We start from the raw sequence: 11,704 nt of genomic DNA, 5'->3' as shown, positions 1-11,704 counted from the left end.
TACTGTGTTAAATTACATGATAACAGAAAAATAAAGCAAAAGATAAAAGGACAGCAACGCTGGGGCGTGGTTAGGTTGGGGTTGCAGAATGCGGTCTTGCAACTTATCCACTAACTACCTGTTTTGTTTTTTTTTTTAAACCTTCCTCTGAGTTACATTAAATGTGATGTTCTTTAATGGCTCCTACCTGAGACATCGGTGCTATTGCCGGGCCCTGGCTGGAAGAAGGAGGACCCTTAGAGGCACTTCAGCCATTCCAGTACCAAGGGGACACCTCAGGCCACCACCCAGGAAGCCTTCTTTGGAGCTCAGTTACCCCCTGAGTCAGCGACCACTTGCCATGCAAAGGAGAAGGCCCCATTGTCCCCATCCTCAGCTCTGCAGCCATCTGCTGGGGTTCTTCCAGGAACACTGGTGTCTACTCTGATGACAGCCCTTCATGTCCCAGTGCCTTAGACTTGACACTCAGGCCTTGTTCTTGTCCCTCATTTCTGTGTCTGAGCTGGTCGGGACAGTTGCACTCTGGAGCTAACGTGGGGGATTTTTATGCCTATGCCTTAGAGTGGCTACTAGGTCAAGTTTTTTCAGACATTTCCATTTTTTCCCCCAGCCATGAGGGGAGCAGCTGGGATGGACAAAGGGAGAACCACTTCCGCCTTCTCTCTCTTTGGGGTTCATGTGCCTGTGGTTAGGGCTCTGCCTATGTGGGAATGATCAAGCTAGGAGTGCCAGCTTCGGCGGTGTTGTGGCAAAAGAGCCAGTGGAGAGACAAGGGGCTAGCCATGGAGACAACGGACATGGGTTGGGTACCAGGTGACAAAGTGAGGTCCAGTCTGAGACAGACACGTGAGAGTCCCCTTCCTGTCTGAGCATCAGCTTGTGGGGACAGGACATCCAGCAAAGTGGAGTTGACTGCCCCCACAAACACAGTAATCAGAGAGAAAGAGGGGTTCCAGCCTGGGGGTCAGAAGGCAGGAAGAGCTCACAGTGACGTTCTAGGAGTAGTAGGCAGCCCATCATTGTTAGAGCACATGCTTCTCAGGCTCCTGAGTTAATGCAAGAAAGAGCCTGGGACAAAGATCAGTGAGGAAAACATGTAGGAAGGAGGCTTTGCATGGTGTTCAGGAAGACAGTCTGGGAGGTGGAGTGTAGGGGTGCCCAGGGGTCCCCAGTTGTGTCCCTCGTGGAGCAGAATCCAGAGGAAGAACCGAGGCCTGGTGGTCTCCCCATCTGGCCTCTCTATCCGTGACCCTAAACTGTAGAGAGTTAGGGCTGAGAAACCTGCCTCCACGGCTTATCTTTCTGGTAGCATGTGGCATTAAACAATTATTTCATGATTAATTTATTAGTTCTAATACATTACTTCACCATGCAGTGTTACTAATTAAACATCAGATGTTAGTTTTCAAGTGTTTTAAGCTAACCCAAAATGTTCCTATATAATTGATCTACAGCTATATTGTGTGTGTGTGCGTGAGTGTGTGTGTGTATATGTGTGTATGTATCTAAGTGTTGTATGGGTGTTTATTCATACATGGATATGAGTACACATATATATATAAGGATATGCACATTGTATAGTTGTCCAATGACAACACCAGGCATGGTTCCTCAGGTGCCTTCCGCCATTTCTTTTTTGAGAAGTGTCCCTCACGGGAACAGCTTGACCCTGCACATCCAAAGTTAGGGTTACAAGCACATGCCACTGTGCCCTGCTTTTGATATGGATGTTAGGGTTTGAATACAGGTTCTTATGCATGCAAAACAGTTCACAGAGTGAACTATCTTCTCGATCTGTGTTTTTTTAAGGTCTCATAGTCTGCCTGTTGAGAGCCCCCATGCATCTACCCATGTTAGAGACCTATTACTGTGGGTGTTCAGGTAGTGAGACCAAAGTTTCTGCTACTTAGCAACCCCTAATCCTGAGGAGTCACCATAGTCCAAACATGTGACTGTTGACTTGGTTCAGGACTGGCTACTAGGATAACGACTCCTGTATCTCTGTCGCACTCCAGTGCTCCCTGACTTGCACTAAATCCCGTTTCTGCTCTGTCAACAGACCAGCAATACTCATGGTCTCCCACGTCGCAGCACTTCAATGAGGAGAGGTATTCGCCCGCACCCAGGAACATGAAAGGGTTAACTGGAAGCCGGACCCAGCCCCAGCTGTGTGCGGGTCATACCTGTGGCCTGTCACCCCCTGATGACTGCGAGCACCCCCACGACCACATGCACCATGGGCCAGATGTGCGGCAGCCCTACCTTCTCAGCCCGGCTGAGAGCTGCCCCATGGACCACCACCGCTGCTCGCCCAGGAGCTCCGTCCACTCCGAGTGTATGATGATGCCTGTGATGCTGGGTGACCACGTGTCTAGTAGCACCTTCCCCAGGATGCACTACAGTTCACACTATGACACGAGGGATGACTGTGCCATGACCCACACGAACACAAAGGTAAACCGCATCCCCGCCAACCTTTTGGACCAGTTTGAGAAACAGCTACCCCTGCACCGGGATGGTTTCCACACACTGCAGTACCAGAGGGCCTCCGCTGCCACTGAGCAGCGGAATGAGAGTCCAGGCAGAATCCGGCATCTGGTCCACTCCGTCCAGAAGCTCTTCACCAAGTCTCATTCTTTGGAGGGATCATCCAAGAGCAACATCAATGGGACCAAGAGTGAGAGTCGGGTGGACGACCACCACCACAGCCACCATTCTAAACACAGCAAAAGGAGTAAAAGCAAGGAGCGGAAGCCGGAGGGCAAGCACAAGTCTGGTATGAGCAGCTGGTGGAGTTCTGACGATAACCTGGACAGTGACAGCACATACCGGACACCCAGCGTGGCCAACCGCCACCACATGGACCACATCTCCCACTGCTACCCCGAGGCACTGCAGAGCCCCTTTGGGGACCTCTCACTAAAGACTTCCAAAAGCAACAGTGATGTTAAGTGCTCAGCCTGCGAAGGCTTGGCCCTGACGCCCGACACCAGGTACATGAAGCGTAGCTCTTGGTCCACCCTCACGGTGAGCCAGGCCAAGGAGGCCTACCGCAAGAGCTCCCTGAACTTGGACAAGCCCCTGGTCCACCCAGAGATCAAGCCTTCCCTGCGGCCGTGCCACTACCTCCAGGTAAGGCTCAGGTGACTGTGACCTCGTGCAGAAGGTTTTAGCCACTATTGACATTTGCCTTGTATCGATGCATAAGGTACAAAGTGAAGTCTGAAGGTGTGCTTGCCTTTTAGGGTTCCAAAGCAAGCCAGTGTGCTTGCTTTACCTACCTCTGGGTTGTAAATAGAGCTCTCCAAGCCCACATGAAGCCCAGACAGAAGGCCAAGCTAGTGTTCCCTTTGAGAATTGTGTTACTGAGACATAATGTTACTGAGACATAACGTTGCTACGTCTTATTTGTGTGGTACAGTCATTTGGTACATGGTGCTGCAAGCTTTGCGATCCTCCATGTCAGTGAGTTTTGTGGGAACTATACAGCTTTTCCCCCTAGTTGTTCGGTATTAGAAATTATTGCAACCAGGAATTTCCCTGCTAAAATTCTTGGTTGTTTTTAGAGACTAAATCTCACATTTTAATATAGGCTGACCTTTCACTCAGCATGCAAACCAAGCTGGCTTTGAACCCTCAGCAAAAGGCTGGTTGGGATTATAAGTGTGTTCCACCATGTCTGGCTTAACCTGCCATGACTTTTAAAGTTTTTATTATTAGCATATATTAATTATACAGACTAGTGGGTCTCATAACATTCTCCTACATGTAATACTTTGATAATTCTTTCATCATGTTCACCCCCATTCTCTTGTTGATAGTCATGTAATTCCTGAGTATATAATGCCAGGTTCAGTGTAGTCACCTTGCTCTACAATAGCTCTCTTGGATGAACTCTTCTGATGTAACTGAAATCAGACATCTTTCTACAATCCCCCAGCCCCTGATAACCCCCTTTACACTCTGCTTCTGTGCACCCAGCTCTTGAGCTTCCATGTGGGGATCCTGTGTGGTGTGGAGTTTGTCTTTCTGATTTCCATTTGTTTCACTAAGTGCACCGCACTCCAGGTTGTCCCTGTTGTAGATGGCAGTCATTCTCCCTTAGGACTGAACAGCATCCTATGCTGTGTGTGTATCCCTTCTACTCCCTCCCTGGTGCACATCAGGTTGACTTCCTACGCTGTCTTCTGTGAACAGGGCCACAATGTGACAGGAAATGGTTGTGGGTTGCATTTGGGCTGTCCCTTAAAGCATCATTCCAATGTGACAATCCATCCCTTGGTGCCAGGGACTTAGCAAAACAACACAAATATCCTGACCACGTAGAAGATTGTGCCCTTAGGTCAGCCTTTGCGTGAGGTCAGTTCTCTCATGTGACAGCGGCATCCCTAAGCCGTGTGGCATGTGGTGATGACAGGAAGTTGTGCCTGTGGTCAGGGTTCCTGTCCCCAATGGTGTGGATGAGATGGATTCACCAAAGGCAAAAGCATATTACAGACAGTGCTGGTGGGATCCTGAGCGCTGTCCCGTTCTGCATTTTATATAGTTGCCCTCTCTGTCTCCTGATGGCTCGCTCACCAAGAATGACAGGGGAGGCCTGAGCCTCCAAAGACAACCTCAGCGCTTCGGATTTCCTAAAAGACGTATGTATTCGATATTCACAGATCTCGAATCCTACCCTCTAAGAACCAAAACTTGGCCTAGCCATGTGCTGGCTTAGAGACGCCCGTGTGGATACTGAGTAATGGCGCTAAACGCCGGCTGAGTCATCAAGTGGCCAATTAACGAAACAGATGAACAACTGTGAATCCTGGGAGTCAGGTGGCGGAGGCTTCCATCAGCGCCACCTCCTCCTGGTATATCGTCCAAGGCTCACAGGCTCTGTTTTGAAAGGCAATGCTAACCAAATTGCTTGTATAGACAGATTTATTCAAAGAGACAAATTGGTAGTTAGATAAAGTATTATTTTTATAGCAGTGGAAAAGGGCTTAAATTCTGCTTGTCGTTGGCAAACCTTAGTGATATCCAGATGTGAAATGTTCTCTCATCTAAAGGAACACGGCGAGTGAAGTCGGGGCCCTCTCTGGTTCTACCACTCTTAGAAAAGCGAAAAACTGGTCTGCTTTTTCCCCCCTTTGTGTCTAGGAACTCTGCTGCAGTGTTCCCGGAACACGAGGCAGCGCTGTTACTGTGGCATCTCACCCCACTCCCGTCCTGAGCTCTCAGCTCTGCACTTCACCCTCACCCCCTTTTCAGCCCCCAGATACCCGGGTCTACCATCCCTGGAATGGCAGTGCTCTTCTCTGCCCTCTGGTCACCCTGTCCTGGGCGTCTGTTCACTGAGAATATCAATCGTTATCAATGAGTGAGTGTGAGACCACTCTTACCATCCTCTCACCTCGAACTCTGTGACTCTCTGGTGGCTTTGCTTTCTCTACACCGTACCCTTCCCCTACCAGGTGAGGTAGAAAGGGTCCCTGCAGATGATGTCATTGAAACTTAGGATTCCATAATCTGTCTCTGAAAAATCCAGGCTGCGGGGCTGGGAAGACTGCTCCTTGGGCAAAGCGCTTGCCGCAGAAATCTGAGGACCAGAGTTCGGATCTCCAGCACCCATGTAAATGCCAGATGAGCATGGCGGACTGCTGGTGATCCAAGCATGGAGAAGACAGGGACCAGGGGTCCCCAAAGTTAGCAGGCTAGCCAGACTAGTCAAAAGAGCAAGTTCTGGGTCCAGTGGGGAGCCGCTCTCCAATGCATCAGTCATGTGGAGAGTACGTGAAGAAGGCACTGCCATTAAATTCTGGCCTCCTCATGCATGTGCACACATGTGCAAGTGCACACACACACACACACAAAGACACTCACAATCGTGTGCATATGTAACAAAGATGCACACTGAAGGATACAGGCTGCTGCCTAGGTAAAACATCTATAGTGTGTGAGCAGGCATGAAAAGCTATCAGACACCAAGTCATTCTTCAGGTCTTCCCAATGGCTTCTTCTCTCCGGTGGTTCCTGAGTTGGAAGCCACATGGCAGGCTGCTGTCCTGTGCCGGATCTGTTGTTCGCACCTTGTAATCTGCACAGTGCCCTCTGCCTCTCTCTCTCTTCTCTCCTTCAGCCTTGGACTTCTTTTTAATTAAAATTCCTTGGTTTTGGAACCACTCTTTGTCCGACCAGTCTGGGTGTCATGCCAGATGTTTCTCTGGCCTCCAGCTGCCACAGGCCTGGAAGCTAGCCACCAGCTTCTGGACTTCCCTGCCCCAATGGCTTCTCACCGTTCATGTGTGTTGATTGCTCAGTATTGTAAGCAGTCATGTCTCATCCAGCCTCTCCAAGCCTCCAGCCTCCCTGCCAGTCCCTCCTCCATCTCCCCTGGATCTCCCTACCCCTTTGCCTATAGCTGTAGGTGGAGGCTGCTTGTTTGTTCCCTGCTACCCAGACCTGAAATTATCACACATAAACTGTATTAATTAAAGCACTGCTCAGTCTATTAGCTCAGGATTCTTATTAACTAGCTCTTACATCTTAAATTAACCCATTTCTATTATTTTGTATTTTACCATGAGGTTTGTGGTTTATCTGTAAGGTTCCAGCTGGCGACTCCTGTCTTTCTCCTTTGGCAGCTAGCTACATGGCATCTTTTCGACCCCACCTACTCTCTCTCTACATCTCTGTTCAGATTTTTTGCCTGGCTTTACTCTACTAATCCATTGGCTGCAGGCAGCTTTTTTATTAACCAATGGCAATAAAACATATTCACAGCATACAGAGGGGAATCCCACATCCTATAGCTAGACGCCAATTGGGAGCGTTGGCCAAACAGTCAGTGGCAGATCCAGCTGTTATCTTACCAAAATGTAGTTTGCAAATGTGGACACTTCGTGTCCCTTCATGGTAGCATGCAAAAGCCAAGTAGCCTGGAATGGTGCAGGGAAGAGATGAGATGCCTGGAAGACAGCCCTAAAGTAAAGTTCCCCTAGTACCACATAAAGCTACAGCAGGACACAGCTGAAAGGGAGGAAGATGGTCATACAACCCTACCTACAAAGTCCAAACCGCCTCAAGTCCTCCGTCAACCTCCATCAGTCCCTCATCAAGTCCCTTGGCTGGGCCTTGCTAACCATGGCACCTGCAGGGGACCCAGACCTGTCTCCTCCCAGTGTTAATGTCAACAACCATGGTCTCAACAGTAAACCTGTAGCGGGGAGGTTTGAGGACCCCGAAAGGAAATTGTGGCTTCCACCAGGAGCCCCACCCCCACCCCAAATACCTCATTTCCTGAGAGTCTTCCCTCATACGCCGTTCTCCGTCCATTTTCACCTCTGAACAAAGTCCTTCCCCTCTTCCCAGCTGTCCTCTGTCTGTCTCGCCCTATCGCTTGTGGGAAGATTTATGAAATACACACATCTCCTCAGGCAGCGTTTGTCCCCGGACCCAGCTGAATGGATGTCTGGGTGCATTCAAAGGTATCCTCACAGGGCTGTCCTTCATGCTGGTGGCACTAAACTTTCCCGTGGAAAGATCCCCGGTCTGGGCCTCACAAGCCCAGACTTCATTTCACAGCCAGCAATGGGAATTAAGGAAAAAATTAAAGGAATGTGCCCACGGTACTTTGTGAGGACATGGTCTAAGAGACCTAGAAGTCTGTGCCCAGGGGCAGTGTTCTTTCTTTTTTTATTTTTCACCCAAAACTAGAGATTTGCGGTTGAATAAAAGGACACCTTTCCGCCTCCACCTTTGGCTGATCCGGTAACACACAGTTAGCATTCAAGGAAGACTTGTTTGTAAGTAGTTCGAAACACAGTCAATAGAACTGGCGGGGAATCCTGGCCTGTGTTCTTCTCTGAAAAGGCTTTTGTTCTTTCATTTTCTGCCTCAGCAGACAAACTGTCTTAAGGCCAAACTTGGAATAATATGGCAGGTGCGTGGGCCATGATCCACTGCATCCTGCTCAGGGGCCAGGCGGTTCCCTGTGTCCTGAGGAGGAGACACTAGCCTTGGAGGTTACCTGGTACCAGCCCAAGGAGGTCACAATTGCTCTGCCCCCTGAAAAATGTTTTCTTCTCTCAACCGTTATGAGCAACAAACCCCTGCATCTACCATGCCTCCCTCACCTCCCTCTTTGACCTCCGTATTCTCTCTGACTTGGCTGTCTCCCCACGTGTAGTCTGTAACTACATTGACCCTGGTTTCTTTGACTCCTGCAAGTAAAGAAAAGCCTTTGGCGTTTCTGGTTTGCTGGGTTTGTAGCCAGGAACAGGTATGTTTTAGGCTTTCGTTTGTTTTGTTTTAACAAATGATACTCCTACGTTTTGAAAGGTTGAGAGTGAAGGTGTGGAGAAAGGATAAGGAACTGTTGTTCCCGTTGAGCAGTCTGCAGTGATCTGCTTCTGACTGGTGTTGCCCTGCCCTCTCCTCTCAGGTCTCCGCAGCCTGCTGCCCTCCTGAGCTCTTTCCCATCCATCCATATACTGGAAAGAACAAAATGAAAGAGGGATAAGGGATAGAGTAGAGGTCCTGTGGAGGTTCCAAACAAGGGGACACGACAGACGGGACTGTGTAGGGTGTCTGCTGGGATGCTCAGAGCTGTTAACAGCCCCAGTGTTCACTTAGAGCCCCTCTTAAGCTCCTTCCCTTTAACGGCCTGGAATGAATTCACAGTGAAAAGATGGTCTCCACTTAACATTAAAAAAATACAACTTAAAAATCCCATTTTCCCCACTTACATTTGCTCATCCCAGCAGCATTTATATCTGCATTCACATTTACATTTAAATTTGCTTCAATCAGCATTTAAGAAGAATTTCAAGAGGCACACAGCCCTGGCCAGTGGCTTCCACAAAGCCCCTAAGTGAACACTGGGGTTGTTGACAGCTCTGAGCATCCCAGTAGACACCTTACACAGTCCTGTCTGTCTTGTCCCCTTGTTTGGAACCTCCACAGGACCTCTACTCTATCCCTTACCCCTCTTTCATTTTGTTCTGCTCTTTTTTAACTGACAGGCACTTGCTGTGTGTGTATATTCAACACGTATAAATAGACAGGGGTCAAATCAAGGAATAGATCATCTCCAGGTCCATGTCTCCTCGTGTTTATCGCCTTGGAGTTCCTCTTGCTGGCTCATCATAAGGATGGGAGGGGATGGACACCACAGGCGTTCATTGTGCTCTGCAGAACACCAGCCCTTACTCCTCCTGTACCAACCCTGTTGTCTGTCCTCCCTGTTCCCCTCTCCTCTCACCCTTCCCAGACCTCATTAGTCACTGCTCAACTATCTTCATTTTGGTCATCAATTTTTTTTATCTTCAACCAATGAATGAGATAGATGGTGTGTGTCTCTCTTCTCCTGACTTGTTTTATTTACCATAATGTACTCCATTTCCACCCATATTGTTGAAAACGGCAAGATTTCCTCTTTTGCGGCTGTGTCTATTTATGTGTGTGTATCAGTGTATGTTACATATATTAATATATCATATTTTCTTTATCTGTTAGTTAATGATCACCTATATCGATTCCACACTATTGGAACTAGGCTGCAGTTAAACATGGTTTTATAGGTGTCTCTCTAGCATCAGATTTCATTCTCTTTTGGGTATATACCAGTAGTGTGATCCCTTTATAAATAGGTCTAGTTTTTGGATATTTTTCAGGGGAGGGGGGACTCTATCCCATATTTGATTGTGGCAATACTGGTTTACACTCCCACCAACAGTGAGCAAGGACCGTTGCCCTTCTGTTCCCTTGGCAGAACTTGTGTTTGTGTTGAACTTTGGTAAAAGTCAGGCCGGGTAGGCTGGCCTCTCACGTCTGTTTGGATTTGCATTTCCCTGATGATTAGCTGTTGGTCATTTTTTCTCAAAGAATTGATGACAATCCTCTATAGGAACTGCTCTGTTAATTTCTCCATCTTTTAATAGGATTATTGGGAGGGTGCTGTTGAATTACTGGAGTTATTTATGTATTTTGGAATTTATTACTGTACATGGTAATCCAAGATCTTGTGAGCTGGAAGCAGGAGGATTAGGAGTTCAAGGCCAGCCTTAGTTACTTAGTGATTTCCAAGTTCTGTCTCAAAAAGGGAGGGAGGGAGAGAGGGAGGAGGGAAGGAGGGAGGCCAGGAAGGAGGGAGGGAGGGAGGGAGGGAGGAAGGAAAGGAAGATATTGTCCTGTGGGAAAAGGGGGAACCACTAGATTGACTCATGTGATGGGGGCTAGGTAGCCCAACAGTGGCTGTCTGCACACACAAGAAGCTGGGAACCTAGTAGCTGATGGGCTTAGGAAGCCGGATGTCTCTCCAGTTCCAATCTGGTGAGGAGACTCTTCAGGAGTCCTAAAGAGTTGCTTGGAAGGCTGAATAAGCTAAAGTCTGATGCCCGCTGAGGACAGTAATGGCAGTGGCAGCAACAGATGGCAGAATAGAAGCACTCACCACCGAGAAGTGAAGATGGCCTGGCCAGCAGCAAGGCTTTCATCCCTGCATCGGGGTGGCACTAGAAGACCCTGACCGCTCTGAGTGATAGTTTCCTCGGCTCAGATCCCTGAAAATGCCCGCAGGGATCTGCCCACAGGTGTGTCTCTTAGTTGATTCCTGTGTCATCAGGTTGATCAGTATCAACCGTCACAACTGGAGAATATCCCAATGTTGTGGGGGTTGCTTTGTTCACTCTGTCGATTGCTTCCTTGGCTGTTCTGAAACTTCTTCATTTTATAAAATCTCATTTGCTGTTATTGTTCCAATTTCCAACGTGTCTGAGTCATCTGGAAACCATCTCTCATGTTGACACCTGGAGTTACCCCTGTGTTTTCTACTAGTCAAACAGTTTCTTCTAGACTTAAGAGTTTCAGTTCCTACATTTGGGTCTTTGATCCATTGTGAGTTTATTTTATACAGGGTGAAAAACAGGGGTCTAGCTAGCTTCATTCTTCTGCATGGGGCTATCTAATTTCCCAGGTACCACTGGTTGTTGACTCTGTCTTTTCTCTTGTATCTGTTATTTGCACCTGTCTGCATTTCCCATTTTTCTAGTCTGTCCTGTTGATTTATGAATCCGTTTTTATGAGTTTACCACCATGCTGTTTTGATCACTGTAGTTCTGTAGTATAATCCTGTTTCTAGCATTACTCATTCTCACAATGACTGCCTTTACTATCCAGGTGAAGCCGCAAAACAATCCCACACAAGTTAAGAATTTTGAATAATAAAAAGGGTTATTTATTTGAGGGTAAAAACTTACAGATCACCATCCCAAACTACAGTCCTCTCCTCACAAACAGGAAACAGAGAGTCAAGCCCCTGGAAAAGGAACCAGAAGCAAGAGAGAGAGAAAGAGCACGCCAGGTGGGTTTCTGCTGCTTTTTAAAAGTATAAGAGACCACGCCCCAATGGGCTGGTATCTTAAAGGCTATTGACTGAAGGAGTGGAAGGAGCTCCCACAGCATCCAGGAACTTTTATAATTTAGGATTTTTTTCTATTTTACTTTTTGGTTGTGAGCCTAGCCTTTAACAGCTCAGTCATCCCTCCAGCCCTCTCTTTTAATGAATAATACATGGATATTCTGTGGATGGTTACATTAAATACATTAATTATTTTGGGTTGTCTTTTGGGGGTCATATATGTTTTAATAATATGAACTGTTGTAACCCATTAACATGGGAGGTCATTCCATTTGTGCATATGTCCATACCTGTGCATTG

General features: G+C 47.7%; 1 protein-coding gene across 1 annotated transcript in view; it reads left to right on the top strand.

Annotated features, from left to right (window-relative positions):
* Positions 1 to 2,115: 2,115 nt before the first annotated feature.
* Positions 2,116 to 11,704, top strand: part of Dlgap2 (DLG associated protein 2) — a 90,275-nt gene continuing 80,686 nt past the window's right edge. Inside the window, exon 1 of the mRNA XM_050136583.1 lies at positions 2,116 to 3,132. Coding sequence (XP_049992540.1) covers positions 2,131 to 3,132 — 1,002 coding nt within the window. The 5' untranslated portion in view covers positions 2,116 to 2,130. The remainder of the gene's footprint in view (positions 3,133 to 11,704) is intronic.

Source organism: Alexandromys fortis, unplaced genomic scaffold, assembly GCF_014885135.2.
Source record: "Alexandromys fortis isolate MF-2015 unplaced genomic scaffold, M_Fortis_MF-2015_v1.1 scaffold_3, whole genome shotgun sequence".
NCBI classification, from domain to species: domain Eukaryota; kingdom Metazoa; phylum Chordata; class Mammalia; order Rodentia; family Cricetidae; genus Alexandromys; species Alexandromys fortis.
The sequence above is the reverse complement of the archived record's forward strand: the minus strand, read 5'-3'. Positions and strand labels throughout refer to the sequence as shown.